Source organism: Cordyceps militaris (genome assembly GCF_000225605.1).
Source record: "Cordyceps militaris CM01 unplaced genomic scaffold CCM_S00007, whole genome shotgun sequence".
Lineage (NCBI taxonomy): Eukaryota > Fungi > Ascomycota > Sordariomycetes > Hypocreales > Cordycipitaceae > Cordyceps > Cordyceps militaris.
The window spans coordinates 1,443,416-1,462,229 of record NW_006271975.1 but is presented as its reverse complement, the minus strand read 5'-3'; the positions used below and the strand labels follow the sequence as shown (position 1 = coordinate 1,462,229).

Here is an 18,814-nt window from a genome sequence, read left to right as displayed (position 1 = left end):
CCCATGGACCATCTTCAAGACCATCTTCAATTGTCATCTAAACCAAATGGGGCACCATCTGTAGATGCACCCCCCGCCTTGGCGGTCTTGCACTCCGCGTTCGTACTTGCATGCCAAGTCGAAATTGATTCGAAAAGTCATCGTTACGACCTTGACGACAGATTAAACATCTTGTAACGGCCAGCAAGTACAACTCACGCATCCGCCCCCTGTGCTGGCAAATGCCACCGCACCCGTATACATTCTCGGTCGCCTGCATATGCGCACGCCGCCACCCGTCTGTGTACCGAGTACAGTGACCGGCACTTTGCTTTGACCCATCGGTTTTGGAAAATACGGCCGCATGGCATGCGGCTGCCGGGCCACAGGTGGGATCTCACTCGCATCACCTCGCAGACTTGCAAGTTGCAACCTAAATGCTGCCAGCGGTGCTGCCAGCGCAACAACGGCGTCGAGACATGTTCCCTACCGAACAATGGAAAGTAGATACGGCCGCTACATAAATTACCCTGCTGATCGTTCGGACACGCCGTTCTATCCCGGCCTCTCCGGCTGCCGCTGTGCTCACGTCTCCAGCTGAGCTTTGACTTGCAGCACCTGGCAAGCGTATTCGTACAGGCCGAATGAACCCAAGATCATTTTACCAAAAGCAGATCGTACAACCGCCTATTCGTTGGTTGCAGGGAGAGTTGCTCCAAGGTTGTTATGATGTTCCACCTCGTGCCTTGCCGCCGACTTATAAAACGAGGTTGGTCCATCCCGATTTTACCAATCGCAGAGCCCCTCATTCTTCTCCTCAATTTTGCGTACAGAAATAATGGCAGCCATCTATAAGCCCGACCCCGGCGACTTGTACCTCGCCCAGCTGTGCGCCAAGTTTCGGAGCGTGTTTAGAGGTGCTTAAGCACTTTCTCAGTTTTTAGAGAATCTATCTACGTGCTGATCGACTGTTGCCGACCCCAACCCGGCGCTGTCGCAACAAAAAGAAATGGCTATCCCGAATGCTTCCTTGGGCTCGAAGAGCGCGGCGCTGTCGTGGCGGAAACAAGAGGGCATCACCAGGGTTATCGATGAGTCCGAAGAGAGTGACGAGGCCCCGAGATGTACTTGTCGAGTACGTTGACTACAAGTCGAATGTGCACGATGGCTTTCGTAGCTAGGGATGTGTAGCTCGGTACTGCGACAGTTAGCAAACCAAGGGCACGGTACATCAGAGCCTCGTTTCTAGAAACTGCCGATCGGGACAGGGTGTGTGTTGACGCCTCCGGCAGTCGAATCGAACCGTTGCAAGTCAGAAAGATCTCCGACAATCTCTTTCCCGATATGGGACGTAAGTCCGATTCAACGCGTCATTGTACGACTACTCCTGTTAAGTTTCTTCCTGCCAACTCACTTCTTTACAAGTACATGCAAAGTTGCGTTCTGATGCCACTTCAGATTCGCTACTTGTGCTGCTTTGGGCCCTCATGTGACATTTCCAGCAAGCAAGCCACATCAACTCAACATCTCCTCTGTACACTCGCACCCTGACACGACTACCAGCATCTTCACAAGTCGACAAGTACGTGGTCTCAGCCCTCGAGTCCATGTGTGAGTCAACCCGGGGCCTCGGAAACACCAGCCTCTGTGTGCTTGCTTCGGCTTACCCTATAGTAGGCTTCCGTTGTTTTGCGCGAGGTTCTGTGCTGCGCGAGAGCGTTTGCGTCCTGTCTCAGCTGCAATCGGAGCTTCCATGGCGCAACACGTGCCCTGTAAACGAAGATGTGCTTTTCTGGTGCAATGTGATGAATACTTTGGTTGGTGGTAGATGCACCAGGCTACATCTTGGGTTGGTGGCGCAGCCTCAGCCTCCGCAGTCTGTCAGCCAGTTTAGGCAGCAAACGGCGGCCGCCCAGACAAACGGCTGCGGCTGCGGCAAACCTTGTCCTCTCCTCTACACCAAAACCTGTTGCCTGACTGACCAGTGCATCCGGCCCCATTCTCCATCACATTACACGGATGCCTGCCTCAACAGCGTCTCTTCCTTTCTCATACCGTCTTCACGCTTCCGTGTCAACTGTTCCTTGACGTCAGCCGACATTGGCCGCCGGGAGCGTCCTAGCTAGTGTCCTCCAGACAAGCTCGTGGGCAGCGCCATTGGCTGTCATGACGTCAGGCGGCCAGCGCCTCGCCACAGGCCATCCGGGCCAGACCGCTCTCACGGTGCACACGGCGCACATAGCGCACACAGCACATACCGGCTGCAACTGCCCACCACCTGATTCGCCCTGCACCTGGCCTGCCTGGCTGAGCTTTCTGGCTGCCTCCGTCTGCGCGCGCCTGAGATCGCCCGTTTTCGGGACATTTTTCGAGACGAGGAGAGGGGAAAAAGAAAATCTTTCGGCGCCACGCCTTGTGTATATTTACCTTGGTCCCTGCCTGCCGCCCGCGCCACGGATCGTCCGATTGCCTTTTCCTCAACAGCAGCGCTAGTTATAAATACCAGCGCCGAAACCACGCACCACACATCAAAACACCCAACAACCCCCATTTCCATCTAAACTTGAACCTCTTGACCTTTTCCGCCATGGCGCACCGCCGTAGCGACGACTCGTATGCACAAGACGCATACTACCATCGTAATCCGACCTCCTGGGAACCTACTGAACCTGCTGGCCCTCCCCCGCGCCGCAGCAAATCAGAGCGCAAACCTGCCCGCCCCAGCCCAGATGACAGAGGCGCGTCCCGCAGGCATCGTGAAGAGGATGCTCCCCGAGGTTCCTCTCACAGACAGGGCGATGCACGTCGTCCGCAGTCGCCCCCACCACCTTACCACTACGAGGACCGGCGAGGCGGAGATTCGCGCCACGACCCCAGAATCACCAGAGACGCAAGAGATTCCAGAGATGCAAGAGACTCGAGAGACCCCAGAGAGGTTAGAGACCCCAGAGGCTCGAGAGATCTCAGAGACGCAAGAGATGTGAGGGATTCGCGCTCCACCCGTCCCGAACCGCCGCGTGGCGATCGCCACGAGGACCCCCACCGCCACCAACGCAACAAGACAGCAGAGGACCCTGGCCGGTACAGACGGTCCTCGCCAGACCACAGGAGCAGCAAAGAATACCTCCCGCGCGATGATCGAGACCAGGCCAGACGCGGAGGTGCAGCCTACACCAAGAGCCGCGGACGAGATCCGTCGCCCAGCCACGCCGGCCGCCCCAAGACACGCAGCTCTACCGACGACGTCGGCCGCGACCGCCACATCGGCCACAGCTCGCGTGCGCAGGGCAAGGACAAGCCCTCCAGCAGAGACCTCGCCACCACAGACCCCCCCCGCGGCCGCGACAAGCACGCCAGCAGCGGCACGCGCGGCGTTGGTGTTGGCGGAATCGCCGCCAAGGTCCGCAGTTCGACCATGCCCGCCGCAGAGAAAGCCGCGGGCTGGTGGAAGAACCCGGCCATCCAGGCCAGCGCGCGCACCGCGCTGACGGCCGGCGCCGCCGCGGCCATGAACAACCGCGGGGCCAAGGGCGAATGGATCGGCGCCAAGGGGGTCAAGGTCGGCTTCGCCGCCCTCAGCGCCGCGCTCGCGAGCGGTGGCCTGGACAGCGTCAAAAGGGATGACGGCGGGAGCGGCGGTGGGGGACGCGATCGGGACCGCGGCCGGAGCAGCAGCCGGGACCGTGGCCGAGGTCGTAGTGCCGAGCGCGGCAAAGACAAGAGCAGTGGCCGCAGCAAAAGTGAGGGCCTAGGTGGTGGCGATTACAAGCAGAAGATTATGCAGACGGGCCTGGACTATTTCATGAAGAAGGCAGCCGCGGGGCGATAGGTATGCGTGCGGACTATAATGATGACCATGATGACGACCAAAAATGAATTTGCGATTTACGACGACGGACATGAATTTTAAGACGGACAGGGATTATAGCATGTATGAGGTTTAAGGGCATCTATCTGACTCACAGCACAAATATTTGACTCGGGTTTACCAGTCTAGTAGACAAATCTCCTAATTGATAGAATGCATTTGAACATCCTTTGGGCAAATAATGTAGACCGCTCAAACTATGCTATAGATGCCTAAGTGGTGATACATCAATCAACTCATTCCACATAGATGACACCTACTCAAATCACCGTTCATTCTGACAAACATTGTCTATGCCTCGCCTCAATCCGTACACTACTTGCACCAGCGTACTACAACCCACGTCGCCGACTGTCATCCTCTTCCATCAATCTCCCGCAGCCATTCAGACGCCATTCCACGGCCTGCACAGATTCGCCGCGCAGTACCCATTGCAGCACAGCCGCGGCCCGCGGCCATCCGCGCCATTACACGTGCCGTAGTTGGCCACGCACACTCCCGCGCACCGGATGCCTGCCACCGGCGTTGGCGGCTCGATGCGCACCTGCCCCGTACGTCCGTCCTCGCCAATGACGAAGACGTGCTCCGGCGCCGCCGCGGGCTGCGCAAAGACGAGGTCGCAGAGCGCGGCGGCGTTGTAGTCGGGCGCGGCGATGCGCGCGACGGGGAGGTTGGGCGGCGTGGCGTACGTGCGGTTGTCGGCCACGACGGCGAGCTGGTACAGCGCGGCGGCGGAGCGGTCGAGAAAAGTGAGGTGTGCGGTCTGCGGTGGCGAGGGGGCGGCCGTGAGGGCCGAGGCGGCGAGGGTGGTGAATCTCATTGTACTGGACTTTCTCCTATTCTTTGAGGGAATGAGGATAGAGGTTTGGCGACGGAGGCCTTGTGGATGCAGTGTGTCAGTGGCTTGAAAATGGTGGCAAAGGATGCTTGATAGTCATCGCCGGATCGGCAGGGCTGTTGTTATATGGGCGACTCGTGCAGCCATGATGACAATGTGGCACTACACGACCCTAGCAGCGTAGCAAACACCGGTCCGGTACGAAGCGGCGTCATTCCTCACTGGGAGCAGAATCGGCGCCCGTCACAGTCCATCGCTCCGGCCGAGAGTCGAAAACTCGCCCCCCCCCCACGGCAGCGCAAGTGCCGGGACGTCGCACCAATGACTTCACTGGGGTCACATTCGGAGAACTAAAAGCCAACCGACCTGAGAGGCAGACCGCCAAGAGCTTGGGTAGCGACCATGACGGCAATGTAAATTTTTCGAAGTCGCCAACCCTGTTTTCCTGTTTTCTCGGTTGGTTCTTCCCCTGTGGTTATTGATCCGGCGCGTTTGGATGCTCGGAGCAGTTGCTATAGACTTGGCAGTGAGAAGCAGATCAGTGTCGCAGCTTTTATAGGCGGCTGTAGCTGTCAAGCGGATGAAGTAAACTGGCAAGCTGGATTCACATCGTGAGCGCGTTCAGTCGTCCCGGGCCAAGCCACGCGTTCTTTGAAGAAAGCAGGGAATAAGGAACGAATAAGTCGCATCGCGATTCAACGCGCGGTGCTGAACGAGTGGCGGGGAAGGTTCAGTGACTGAGTCCGACGATCGTGTAGCCATAGCTGCCTTGTGTCCAGCGTCGTATTCAGCTAGTCAGCCGTTGTCCGCCAATAAACGACATCTGGTGCGCTGCCGCACTTCCACAAGCGTGATTGATACCATCAGAATGGGTGGTACGCCCGTGGCTGTATATGACCGGCCCTGCATCTCGAGGCATCCTCCCGGCTCCTCTGTCGCCATCGGTTAGCAGCATGGCGTCACGCACCACCATTGCCTGAACAAAAGGGATGTAAGACTGTTTAAAGGCTTCTAGGACCTGGTAATATACACACGCTCTGTTCCCAACGCGAAAAAAAAATGACAGGTTCGTCAAAATGGGCTTCCTCCTTTCATCCTTACTCTCTGGTCCATACCCCCCGCCTAGTTTTTCGCAGCAGCCAGCTCCCGCTCCGCTTGCTGGTAGTACTTGGCCGTGTCGACGCCATGCTGGCTGTGGTTGACAAAGTTGAACCACGGCACCGTGGCCATGAAGAGGGCCGAGTAGCGGCTCTGGCGGGCCGCGACGCCCTGCAGGTACGGGCTCAACGTGGTCTCGCCGTACAGCGGCTCGCCAGCCTTGACCTTGTCGACCATTTCGCGCATGTCCATCTCAATCTCGCGCGCGTTCTCGGTAGCGCCGTAGAATCGGACTGTTTCCGGGTAAGTTAGCTCCTCGTCGCTTGTAGGGATGTCGAAAATACGGGGAAATTCGAGTCGTCACGTACGGGCGGAGCGCTGGTAAAAGTAGAGGAAACCACCGGCGAGACCGACAAAGCCGGCTAAGCGCATGGCCTTGGCGAAACCGCCGCGACCGACGTGTGAAGGAGCAAACTTCTCCATTGTGTAGAGCGCAGCCGGGGCAAAGGCAGCGGCCAGACCACCGGCGATATAATCCTCCCTGCGCGCATATCCAACGACGCGCTTAAAGTGACTATGAAACAAAGAAGGAGTCAGCAAACCCAATTGATTCCCAACAGCAATTGCCTTTCGAGCTATAGGTCGTCTTCGTCGGCATCGGGTATCGGAAGCACATACGGGTCGTTGTCGATGAGCTATGTGACGGGGTCAGCAGTTTCGTCAATTGGCGGCAACTAGATTCCGGCAACGTACCGGATAGTCCGTCTGGACAATCTTGCTCGTCCCGACGTAGGACGCAGGCGCCTGCTTGGTCGTAGTCTCCGACATTGTGTGTGATGCTGCCCAAGACTTTCTCGCGGATTATCCAGCAGCCAATGAATGCATGCTTGAAGCTCAGCAAATGTTGTGCCTCAGGAACTAAATCACGTGAGTCTTCATCGAGGCTTGCACGTGACCCATTTCGTGTAAATGGGCAGCCCCACCATCGCGTCTCCTAACGCGTACCATCGTGTAAGTCGTCACTAAAGTTGGCTCTGCGAGGCGAGGATCTTCTTGGCCCTGGTGAAAAAATGCCACCAGCGAAAAATTCAGCTGCCAAGGCGGCGAGAACGAATCGCCATGATGACTTGGACAATTACCATGTTGGGGACCTCTCCGACGACCCGTTTGCGACGCCCAGCCCGCCGTCCAAGAACAAGCGCAAAACCGATGATGCCGGGCTAGGTATCGACGAGGAGGTGGACGTGCAAAGAAAACCCAGAGCGCCGGCTGTGAAACTTGACGAGAACAGGTGTGCATATATCTGGACAAAGTGTTACCATATTCGGCCCCTTTGCTGACAGGAACGTACCAACCAGGCTTTTGAGTGAAGCCGGCCTCCCAAGACTACGGAAACGGTCCAATCGACTTAAGATCAAGGGCAAAGGCCACGAGGTAGGCAGCGAGGCGCTTTCCTGGATAGACAGTGTCTAACGTGTTTGCAACCAGTTCTCCGACATGGCGCGCCTTCTTTCCTTCTACCAGCTCTGGCTGGACGACCTCTACCCCAAAGCCCGGTTCCTCGATGCCCTCGCCATGGTGGAAAAAGCGGGACACAGCAAGCGCATGATGACTGCGCGCAACGAATGGCTCCAGGAGAGCAAGCCCAAATCCAGTGAAGACATGGAAGAAGACGATCCGTTTGCCCTCGAGCCTGCTCCCGACACGACCGCCGCCGTCAGCCTGCCCGAGCGCCCGACCGCCGGCCGGCTGATCCAGGACCTCGGAGGAGGCGGCCAGCGACCCAGCACGCCGACGCGCGGCGGCGGCCACCCCGACGATTTTTCCGAAGACGACGACCTGTACAACGTGACGCCGCGCGCGCGACCGCGGCCCGGCGGCCTCACGATGCTGCAGCCGGACGCACCCGACGACGACGATCTGGATGCGCTCATGGCCGAGGCCGAGGAGCACGATGACAGACCGCCGGCGCCGGCCAGGAAGGCCGCGCAGCGACCGCAGGAGGATGGCGATGACTTGGACGACTTGATTGCAGAGGCGGAGGAGCAGGACGTGCGGCCAAAGAGTATTTTTGGGAACCCGAGCGCGAGCAAGCCGGTGGAGATGGACTGGGATGACGACGAGGCGGCGATGCGAGAGATGGAGGGATTTTGATTTGGCTCTGAATATTGCAATGGCGCCGGGGAGTTTTTTTTAGACTAACAGGGATAGTATATACCAAGCTTGGACAGTGATGATGATTACTTTTGGCATTTTCACCTTGTCTTTGTCCCTGTGGGCTGGTAGCACACCATCCACTCATCTTGTGAATTGCTGTCTATGTATCGTCTATGCATTGTGTGTCATTTTATTTTGTCTTGTTTTCGTTCGTCATATGGGCGTTTATATTTTGGGCTTGGCTGGTACATCGAGCCAAAACGCGTCACTCTCCGCATACACGGCACCGTTGCCGTCCTCAATGACAGCCTGCAGCCAGGCTTTGCGGCCCGTAGTCCGGCGCTGCAGCCAGGTGCGGCACACGTAGATACCCGGGGTGACGAGGGCCTTTTTGTAGCGAATGTTGAGCTCGAGCGTAAAGGTGCTGTCGCCCTCGGTGCTGAACATGCTGCAGACGGTGCCCATGGAGACGTCGAGGATGGTGGCCGTGACGCCGCCGTGCGCGACGTCGACGTGGCCGTTGACGCCGCTGCCGAGCGCAAACAGGCACAGCAGCTCCCCCGCCAGCGGGCCCTCAGGGGACGTGACGCCGGCGGCGGGGGGGAGCGGCCGGTACAGGGTGTGCCACGCGCGGATGGTGTCCGGGTTGTTCATGACGCCGGAGAGGTATGAGTCCTCGTTGGTGCGGGCGCGGTCGCGCGTGCGCCAGCCCACCTGGATGGGCTGCTGCAGGCTCGAGTCGATGAGCAGCTGCCGGCACCATAGTGGTGAGGTGCGGGAGCCGAAGACGGCTTTGGCATCGTCGGAGATGGGGGCTAGGGTTATGGTCGGGGTCCTCAGAAATACCATCGTTGGGACTGTGGTTCAGGTCTCGAGCCAATTGAGAGTATTTTAGGCGTATTCTAGCGAGAGAGAAGGGTGGACGTGGAATGACATCTGAAGATCTAGCCGAGGAGGACGATCTAGATGTACCTAGGTACCTTTCCGGAGGTTCAGGAACAGGCAAGTTGGATGAGTCAGCGACCCTGGGTAGATTGTACTTTTTGGTGCGACCCCTTTCTTTGTTACTTGCACGATTCGAGTTTTAGACGACTCCATGTTGTCATCATGTTCTTGTGCATGTGAGTATCAAAGAAACACGGGCGTCATTGAACAAAGAGCTAGCTAAAGATCCCCCCCGTGGTGACGGGTCATGAAACGCTGTATAGCAATAAGTCCTGACCTGGGGGTAACATGCCAATCCTGTCCCGCGATACATAACACTGACCGGATTGATAATCGCTTGACATCCTCACAATAGGTTTGCCATTATGTGTGATCCATCGCTCGTAGAAGTAAGTGTCCATCGGGGCGCTCGCTCCAGGCATGGGGCCGCGGTACCCGACTTTAACCTCCTCTATTCCCGCGCCTTGGTACTGGACTCCATCCAGTGTCCTCTGCAACGCGAGCCACCCGTTTTCAGGCCGCGGGATTTTGACGACACCAAGACAGGTCTGGAGGTGTAACCGGTCTGCGGTAAATTCGGTGACCTTCACTGTGGCGTCGATGTCTAGCGGCCCGGACATTGCGCCGTCGTCAAGATTCAGGATTTTTAGGGCGCGCATTCTCATATGATAGGTTATAATCGCCAAGTGCGTCGCGTCTGATGAGACAGCCATTCGGTCGTCATAACGCAACTGAGTCCCCAAGTTGAGAGTTTGGAGCCGCGTGCCGCTAACATCCCAAATATTGAATACGCCGCCGGGTGACACTGACAGTAGCCTCTTGTCGTTGGCAAACATGACATCCGTTACTTCATACTCGTGCTGCAATGTTTGCAGCAATTCTCGCGTGGTTGACTTCCATATCTTGATAGTCCTGTCGCAGGCGCTCGACGCGACTAGGCTCGAATCCGGTGAGAATCGTACGGCGGTAATGTATGATTGATGTCTTTCTCTTGTTTCTTTCCACCCTGGCTCCGATAGATCCAGTATGCGGACAACACTGCGCTCAGTTTCAATCTCCTCATCTTCGGCCTTGCCCTCTACTGCATATCCTGCTGCAAGGAAGCGATTGTCTGAAGAGAGGGCGAACACCTTGACAAACAATTCCGGGTGACAACTCGTCAAGTCCAGTACGCGTTTGCCGTCTTCCATGCTCCATATTGTAGTCTTTCCATTTCCAACACCAGAACTCACGAAGAAGTTGTACGGTAAATAGGCGTGCGAGGTTGTGGCATCATAGGAGCCGGAAGTCGAGCCGGCCTCATCTTGTTTCACCGCAGCTTGTCCTGACCACTGGGCTGAATCCACCTTCCAAAGCTTTACTGCCCCTTCCCACGACGCAGAGGCTAAAGTCATATTTCGGGATACGGCAATGGAAGAAACCCTGTCGCCGTGGCCAGTAAGTGTCTGCAGGCACTCCCCTGTCGCTACGCGCCAGATTTTGAGTGTGAAATCCGCACAGCAAGTCACAGCTATGTCGAGGCCATGTAGGAATTGCACTCTACTCCGAGGTTCTATATCTGTGGTCACTGAGAAAGGAATCTCCTCTGTTTCCCATTTCCAACTGTGAATGCCATTTCTAGTCGTCCAAGCGACTAGACTTGAGTCGTGCGAAAACGCCAGCGGCGAGATGATACCTCTAGCCCAGTACTTCTTGATCGGCATCTTGCTTTGGCAAGAGAAGATATAGATGCCATTCGATAAACCTCTCTCGCAGTCGGCCGCAATCAAAGTTCCATCGTGCGAATATACAGCAGACGCCACAGGGGCATCATGCTTATATGTGTCCAGACACTTCCCTTGGTCTATATCCCATTCCTTGAGGGTTTCGTCCTTAGAACCAGATAACACACATTTCGAGTCGGGCGAAAAGTGAATAGTGGTCGCCCGCAGTCTGTGGCCATCGAAGATGCGGATGCACCGGCCAGTTTTCGATGACCAGAGCGCTACCGTATCTCCAGCCGTTGCCACGAACATTGTGTCGGGAGAGATTGCAATATCGATTGCGTTTCCCGCCCCGTGGTAGAATGTGCATAGAGGAGTACTATTTCGCACGTCAAAGACTCGGACAGCACCGCCGGAACTTGTGGCAAGAAGAGTTGAGCAGGGGGTCAGGGCCACGCGCCTACTACCACAGTGCTCGTATTCTAGCGTCTGCAGGCAGGAATTCCATTCTCGGTGAGGATTTCGAATAATCGATATCTCCTTTGGTTTCTCACTCCAAAAAATCTTTGCAATTTTGCTATTTGAGGGGCTAAACGTAAGCGCGGAGCTGTAGACTTGCAGAGGGTAACGTTCGATGGTTGGGTGGTGGTACATAATGAATCGATATGCGTCTGTGACCAGGCTCTTGAAATCATTGTCATGTCTTTCAGTTTTGGTGTTGCTGACGGTTGAGGAATCCTGGAAACACTATTGGTAAAACTAACACAACAAATTTGAAGTCCTAGGACACGTACCTCAAGATGACCATGTAGTTGAGCCATCATAGCAATGCCCTTGCCCAGGTTATTGCAGAGACTAATGGCTTCTATCCAGTATAAAAAGGCCGTCGTTAGAAACCGCTGCAGTGGACCTTCGGCACTTGCCACTCGATTGTACAGCGTGGAGTTTGCCGCTCTCAGCTCGTTGAGGTGGTCCCCCCAGTAGAGGCAAGAGTACCTGAGGGGAGCTAAAGTATCTGGAATTGGCGGCTGTACCGTATCAGCCCGGCTGTCTGGTGCCTTGAGGCAATACATGTCTCTCTTGAGATCAGTAGACATGACATGGAGTGCCCTGGATACCATTGTGTAATGTGGGTTGACGCCATCCACGGACCATTCGGTCTCATGTTCGGTCAGATATTCCTTAGCCGAGTAGTGAACAAAGTAAACAAAGCCCTGCTGTATGGAGAGAAAGGACCCGCAACGTCTCACAACGTCCCGGATTTGCTCAGGCTGGTCGGCTATATCCTGAAGCTCTTCAACGGAGGTGATGAGCTCAAGCAGAGACAGCGGACGACATGCCACCATTGCGTTTTTTAGGACTCGCGCGTAGATGAGTCCCTTATCCCCGGAGTCACGAATGTGTTTCGTCATACGTTGGTAGATGGCTCTGAGGCCGTGGGGCAGGTTCTCCAGCGTCTGCTTATTCACATTCCACGCCGGCTCCCTCTTGAGAACTTCGCACACCAAGGAGACCCAGAGAAAAGTGTTACCTGCATTCTCTGATAGATGATGCAGGACAGCCTCTTTGGTGGAAGGATGATATGCCATTTCTTCTGCCAGCTGATCCGCCTTGATCCTGGTAAAGAGTGCTACCGCCTCAGAAATAGCGTTCGAGCTGTCCTCGAGGGACAGTGTGCCCTTGCAGGCGACCTTGCGCAGCGACAACTCAATCTCAGGCCAAGGCCGACTGGTGAGGACCCATGTAACCTGGGGTGCCTCATCATGCCCAAGGTTGACAAGTCTCATCAGCTCGTCCAGACTTGTGATGCACTCATCGAGAGCATCGATCAGCAGATATACGCATCCGAGGGCAGGGTCCCGGATCATGTTGAGGAATATTTCCTGTACCACAATCCATGCATTGTGGTTCTTGAACAAACTGCTGTCATGGCCGTTATACCGGGCTTCAACATGCTTCATCAAAAATGGCCGCTTGCTGATCAGTGAGTAGATCAGCCCCCGAAGCACCGCAACGGCACTGTTCAGGGAGTCATTTGAGGCCTGGCAGAAAAAGTACGAGACAGTGGCGCTGTCCTGGGTGGCCTCGAGTTCGTTGATCACTCCGCACAGCATCATGGTTTTGCCCTTTCCCGCATCCCCATTGATCCATAGGAGCCGGTAATCAGGATTGTCTTTCCAAGCCAGAAACTCGGTGCTCTGGAGAATCCATGCATATGCTTCATCGAGCAATCCACCTTCGGTTTCTTCGATGCGTTTCTTGTCATCAGCCGAGTCGCTAGCAAAGAGGTCCTTCTTTAGTCGGTTACGCTTTTTGAGTTCATCGGCTGCCTTCTTCTGCGCTTGTTGCTCGTGATACGCCGTGGTCTGCTTCTCGACGGCAGCGGCAAGGTCATCCAGCTTCGCATTATGCGTCTCAGACCAGTCAAAGAGCCTTCCGAGATCCTTCCTTATCTTTCCCGTGTTGTATTGCAAAGACCTTGCCTCAAGTACTCTTTCGGCGTCCTTGATATCTGACAATTCCGTCTTCCATCCGTCCAGCTTGAACAGGCTTCGGGTGATCTGAATAAAGCGATTGCGGTGATGGTAGCAGACCGTCTTCATCTCATAAAGTAGCAGTATAGTATATAGCTCCGTGATGCTCTCCTTCATCTGCATAGCAGGTCCAGCAGAATCAGACCATGTATCTTGGATGTTCTCGTGGAAAAGGAGGCTCGGCATGTTCCAATAATACTCCATGCGGGACACCACATACGCTATACCGCTGCGACTGGCGCTCACTTCCTCGATAGGGTTCAAGAAAAGCTGCAAGACAACGCAGACACCGACCCAGGCCAACGCAGCTTGAGGCGAGGCCTGAATTGCTTTATCAACGACTTCTTTGAACATAGAAACAATTTCCGCCGCGGTTTCGACCCCTTTCTGGAACTTTGCCTTCCGTTCTGCCCGCTTCATACCATCTTTGAGAAGCCCTTGCATTTTCTGTCGCCTCTTCATAGGATCAGCGGGGATGACATTCTGATGCAGGGAGAGATCTTGGAGTTGGTAGGGGTCGTCGGCCATCGGAGCCGAGAAATCTTGTCCTGCATCCTTCTCAAGCTGAGCAGAGAGAAGCTGCTGGGCTGACAGAATCGTCTCGTAGGCCTCGACGAGTTTTCCCTCTCTTCTCTTCGCTTCGTTATATGCAGCATCCCACAATTCGGCAGCCAAGTCGGAAACTGGAACTGACGAAGGAGCTGCAGAAATTCCAATATCTCTGGCCAACGACTCAACAGCTGCCGGTTTTTTCCAGAATTTGGCTCGTATACCGCAGAAAAGCGTCATGGCTTCAGTACATAAGCGTTGAGGGTTCGATTGTTGTTCAAGTCAACAACCTGAGATGAGGAGTTGGTGCCCGACATGTTCGCCATGTTCGCCCCAGCCTGATCATGGGCGCGTACGTGCAGGAAGCCCACCTCGTGTGGCGTCCACAGGACGGTGCAACGCTGCTCTCGAGTCTTGAGGGGCGGCGTTTATCAGGGTTTGTCTTGTCTACACCGCCGCTGTATTGACAGGGTGCGGGATAGCCACGCGGCCCACATACCTAGCTAGCTGGCCAATAAAAGGTGTAGAGTAATATGCTTTACTTAGATATATGTAGGTATGCACTAAACGTATAAAAACTTACGAATATTGATTAACTTTTCTTATAAAAAATAAGTCTTTATTCTCTTATTAGAAAGGGGGGATTTTTTTTTTAATTATATGTGTATATATGTAGATTATGAAAAAGTTTAAATAACGATTTCAATAAAATAAAGCGATTTGTCATAGAACCTCGTTAAGAATAAAGCCTTAATTACAACTCAATGTTGAGTAATACTGCTGAAGAATCCGGGACATGCACTGTCACCAGGCCCCCACGCACCGTGAGCGTCTCGCCCGTTGTCACGTTGCGCTGTCGGACCGGCCTGCCATTGTCCAGCTCGAAGTTGTAGCTCCAGCCGTCGAAAGTGATTCCCGTGATGGCGTCGCTGCCGTTGGCCAAGAGGCGCTGCACACCGACCGGGCCAGGCAGGTCGGTGCCGACTCGAAACGCGTAGGACCGGTGCTGGCGCGGCGGCGGCGCGGGGAGCGGGTGGATGCCGGCGCCATCCTGAGTGGTGTTGTAGCCGCGCATGTTGATGGCGAGGAGGCGGCGCAGGCGGCCGCCCTCGTAAACTGCGTACGCCGCCTCAGTGTCGGACGCGAGGGGAAGCGAGGCGACGGTGACGTCGCCGCGCGTGAGGTTGCCCAGGGCGGCGGCGGCGGCCATGTTGCCGTAGTACGGCGCCTTGGTGCCCTTGACGGCCTTGGCGGTTTCGACGGGCTGCCAGCTTTGGTACTGCGTACATTGTCAGCAAATACAGGATTGACATTTTTGATAGGATGGATCGAACACGGTAGTTAGTGCCTTGATGCATGTGCACGCGCTGGTAGCCCGCCGAGGCAGAGTACATGTTAAAGTCGAGGCCCCAGAGCGCGGCGCCAAACGAGTTCGACAGCCCGGGCTTGCCCTGAAAATACAACGAGTTGGTCTCGCCAAAGACGAGGGGCGCCGTGCCATGACCCGTCGCCATTATCTTGTCATACTGGCGAACCTGCTCGTCCACATCGCGCGTGGTGCGGGTATGGTTCATGAGTGTGCTCTGCAGCGTCACGCCCGGCGAAGTCGCTCCGTCAATGTAGCTGCCAGCAAGTTAGCCAAGACGGTGAGAGCATGGGCAGTGGCAATGCTCCTACTTGTGCACGGAATAAGTGTTGATGATGTTGCCCTGATCCATGCCTAAGTTCCAGACATCTAGCGCCTTGAGTGACGATACCCGGTCGTCATACGACGGCGCCATGAACTCGAGATATTCGGGCTCCAACTCGGGGCAGTGCGCCAGCATCTGCCGGCGAATCTCGGCCGTGCCATTCAGCCACTCAGCAACGTAGTCTTTAGGGCCCCAACTCGTGGTGCGCGGCGCATACTTGCCGCCGAGGTTAAAGTTGTTGGGCTCGTTTCCGTACTCGTACGCGTAAAAGCGGTCGCGGCCGAGCGCGCGGCAGGCCAGCGGCGCCGTGTCGACGAGCGCCTGCCACCCGTCCGCCGAAATGGCGCCCTTGGCGAGGTTGAAGCCGTGCGAGAAGCGGACGCCAGGCAGCGTCTGGTATGATTCGAAAAAGGAGGGCCCAAGGACGATGGTGGTTGGATAGTCGTTGGAGCGCGCGGGGTCGTAGGTGCCGTGGATCTGCACGGGCAGGGATGCGTTGAAGAGGGCGTAGTCTTGGGTGTTGCCGCCGACGCGTATGTAGGGCTTGCTGCCGAGTATGTCGCCAATGTTGGTCAGGAGGTTGTTGGTAAAGGTGTTGGGGTTGGAGAGGTTGCCTGCGTAACGAGTTGTGGTGGTGAGTATGGTGGGGTGGGTGGTGGATGAGACGAACCGGCGAAGTCGGGGAACGATGACAGTTCAATGGAGTAGCTGAGGAAGGACTGGCCCGGAACTGAATAAGCATTCGAAACGGCAATTTCAACGTTGATAGGCTGGGTTGCAGCAGCTGCGCTGGCAGCGAGAACCATCTGTTTGCGCATGGTCTGATGTGATCGTTTCCGCAGGATGAGAATTCCCAGGACAGCTATCAGGGAGCCGGCTCATTATATGATACAGAAGCTCAATAGCCTATGCGCTTTTCTCGTATTCTCAATTGCCGCAAAATGCAATCAGCATGCAATAAATCTGGTAGAAACAGGTACGATTGGAGGATGACTAGGCAGCCATGAGGTGGCTGCACCACGGCAATGCACTTACCTGGTGCTCAATAGAGACATGGAGGGATTCCCCGCCTCAGATCGGCATCAACATCGCCAAAAACATCCCGTCTAGTGATATGTATGGAGACCAGATACGTGCTGGATGGCGATGTGATACAACGTTGCAAGAGTGAAAAGGACTAGATGCACCGACCAGGGAAAATACCCGCCGGTCGGAGGCGCGCCATAAACACAGCCGACGGCTGTTTTCGACGTCACTGTTTCCAACAATGCACGAGTTTTCAAGAGAGCCTGGGTTTCTTTTTTATGATTGAGCATTGAAGGGGTTATTTTTTCTTAACTCACACTTGCCATGCAAATCCATGCAAATATTAGCACTGTTGGCCATCCAGCTTGACAGGGCGCAGGCCGTGTGACTCTTGGCTTGAACTAGTACTGGGTACTGGAATTTCAACGACAACACGAGTCCGGACATTTTTTTCAAACTCGGATAGGAATTAATCGAAGCAAAAATCACCAATGTCCTCGAAAGAACAAAAAGACTTACCTAGTGCCCGATGGCAATCGTTTGACGGCTGGGACTATAACGGCATGAAGGAGCGTCTGGAGGATGCTCTAGAAATCATCAACAAGGTCGCGCTCATCAGTCACGCTGAACATGTCGTGGGTCGCAAATTTGGCATGAGTGAACCATTCTCGGCAGGTCAGTACTGGATATGCTTCGAGTTGGTTGCTGAAGATGGCTCTCTGGTCATTGCGAGGGTCCGTTTACCCCGCCATCCCGAAGTGTCGCTTACAGCAACGGACAACGACTTGGAGTACGCGATAGAATGCGAGATTGCGACTATGCGATACGTCCGCAGCAAGCTACCCAACGTCACCATACCACGCATATACGCCTACGAGCCTGCGGGCTCTCCTCGTGCCTCAGCTGTAGGTGCCGCGTATATGCTCATCGAGGGATTCAGGGGAAACATGCTGCTGGATATGGAGTATGACATGACGCGATTACCTGTAAGTTTGGACTCGGTCTCCTCTGGTCCAATATGCTAAGGCGAGATCAGCCCAGTGTGCAACAGCAAATCATGACGCAGTGGACTAGAGTGCAAGCCGAGCTCGCAACCATTACTCTGCCTCAGATTGGCTCCATTTCATCTTTGTCGCCGACCGGAGAGCCTATTATCGGCCGGATAGCCTCAGCTGCGGCCGAAGGATTCTGGAATAGCGGACCATTCAACACCTCTGCCGAATACTTCGCAGCAGCCGGCCAGGCGGCCGTGGACCGATTCAACTCAACGGGCGGCAGCGGCAGCGCAGATGGACACTGGGCAGCCATTGGCGCGCTTGTGTTTTGCGACATTGTGGCCAAAACCGACCTGTTCCAGGACGTGGGTGCACAGGGTTCGTTTCCGCTCAACCACATGGATCTTGGCACGCAAAATATCCTCGTCGACGACGCGTTTCGCTTCCTGGCCACGATCGACTGGGAGTTTGCGCAGACGGCCCCCTGGCAGGTAAACCACTATCCGATGCCGTTTCCGCCACTCTGCTCGCAACGGCAGACAGACGCCATCCTCGCCGACCCGGGACACCTTGCGCACGCAAACGTCACGAGGCAGGAAGCGGCGCGGCGCATGTACCAGGCCGCCTTTCGGGTTGCTGAGGAGGAGCTGAGGGAGCAAGGCCGGCCGACAGCTGCGTCGTTTGCCGAGGTACTCGACTGTACGGCCTCACGCATCTATGTGTGCTTTACACAATTGGGTCGCATGCCAGAGGCGGATGAGGAGCTTGTGCAGAGAATGGCGCGACTAGCTTTTGGTTGGGATGATGCCAAGATCAAGTCTTACATTACTAGTGTAAACCTACAATGAGTTAGGCCTTATACCCTCTACAATGAGAGGGTTATATTCCTGAACAAAAGTTAGTATGGAAACTTGTATTTTCGTGCAATACACAATTAATCTCTCGACGACTCTCGACGAGACGTTTCGATGTTGACGTTTTGTATGACGCCGACATGCGGCATTGTATAGGTCAGCCTGATAGTTGTACAAGCCCTCTCCTTTGCAGCGTGCTACTGGGCTATGATGTAATACGTGGATTACTCCATCTCCAAGCTGTGTAAGTCAGAATGAAACTGAGGTGGATCGGAGGCTGGCAGATGGTCAGGGACAGGATTCTCTTAACAAGCCACCACAAGGTGTAGACATCTCTCGCCTGGGCTGTTTTTCATTGGAAGCTAGAAGCGCAAAAATCATGTATGAAAACAAGCATAACCAAAAAAAACCACCAACGGGAAGAGGCAGCTATACACCGTGGCTGTACACCCTTTCTTGAGATGAGTTGCCCCTCGCCTCGTCACAGCTCCCATGGTATGCAAGTGGAACTCCATTCAGCTTGCTACTGCTATTATGGACTTTCTCGGGAGAAGAAAAGCCTAGCTTCGTGGCTCAG

The 18,814-nt window shown here is 55.2% G+C and overlaps 7 protein-coding genes across 7 annotated transcripts; 3 read left to right on the top strand and 4 right to left on the bottom strand.

The window, feature by feature from the left end:
• Window positions 1-2,145: 2,145 nt before the first annotated feature.
• CCM_08691 (uncharacterized protein) lies at window positions 2,146-3,808 on the top strand (the record flags this gene model as incomplete). Its single annotated transcript, XM_006673828.1, has 2 exons — window positions 2,146-2,396; window positions 2,464-3,808. 2 exons carry the CDS (start codon window positions 2,146-2,148, stop codon window positions 3,806-3,808), a joined length of 1,596 nt encoding a protein of 531 aa, XP_006673891.1.
• A 424-nt stretch (window positions 3,809-4,232) lies between these two features.
• CCM_08690 (uncharacterized protein) lies at window positions 4,233-4,667 on the bottom strand (the record flags this gene model as incomplete). Its single annotated transcript, XM_006673827.1, has 1 exon — window positions 4,233-4,667. One exon carries the CDS (start codon window positions 4,665-4,667, stop codon window positions 4,233-4,235), a length of 435 nt encoding a protein of 144 aa, XP_006673890.1.
• Window positions 4,668-5,807: 1,140 nt separating this feature from the next.
• On the bottom strand, window positions 5,808-6,611 carry CCM_08689 (NADH-ubiquinone oxidoreductase; the record flags this gene model as incomplete). Its single annotated transcript, XM_006673826.1, has 4 exons — window positions 5,808-6,076; window positions 6,152-6,357; window positions 6,462-6,478; window positions 6,537-6,611. 4 exons carry the CDS (start codon window positions 6,609-6,611, stop codon window positions 5,808-5,810), a joined length of 567 nt encoding a protein of 188 aa, XP_006673889.1.
• Window positions 6,612-6,853: 242 nt separating this feature from the next.
• On the top strand, window positions 6,854-7,937 carry CCM_08688 (replication fork protection component Swi3; the record flags this gene model as incomplete). Its single annotated transcript, XM_006673825.1, has 3 exons — window positions 6,854-7,074; window positions 7,142-7,217; window positions 7,272-7,937. 3 exons carry the CDS (start codon window positions 6,854-6,856, stop codon window positions 7,935-7,937), a joined length of 963 nt encoding a protein of 320 aa, XP_006673888.1.
• Window positions 7,938-8,165: 228 nt separating this feature from the next.
• On the bottom strand, window positions 8,166-13,911 carry CCM_08687 (NACHT and WD40 domain protein; the record flags this gene model as incomplete). The annotated part of the gene is made up of 3 exons (XM_006673824.1): window positions 8,166-8,755; window positions 9,208-11,326; window positions 11,383-13,911. 3 exons carry the CDS (start codon window positions 13,909-13,911, stop codon window positions 8,166-8,168), a joined length of 5,238 nt encoding a protein of 1,745 aa, XP_006673887.1.
• Window positions 13,912-14,425: 514 nt separating this feature from the next.
• CCM_08686 (uncharacterized protein) lies at window positions 14,426-16,180 on the bottom strand (the record flags this gene model as incomplete). Its single annotated transcript, XM_006673823.1, has 4 exons — window positions 14,426-14,950; window positions 15,006-15,294; window positions 15,349-15,976; window positions 16,033-16,180. The coding sequence occupies 4 exons, from the start codon at window positions 16,178-16,180 to the stop codon at window positions 14,426-14,428; spliced, it is 1,590 nt and encodes a 529-aa protein (XP_006673886.1).
• Window positions 16,181-16,879: 699 nt separating this feature from the next.
• CCM_08685 (uncharacterized protein) lies at window positions 16,880-18,231 on the top strand (the record flags this gene model as incomplete). Its single annotated transcript, XM_006673822.1, has 2 exons — window positions 16,880-17,374; window positions 17,425-18,231. 2 exons carry the CDS (start codon window positions 16,880-16,882, stop codon window positions 18,229-18,231), a joined length of 1,302 nt encoding a protein of 433 aa, XP_006673885.1.
• Window positions 18,232-18,814: the final 583 nt, after the last annotated feature.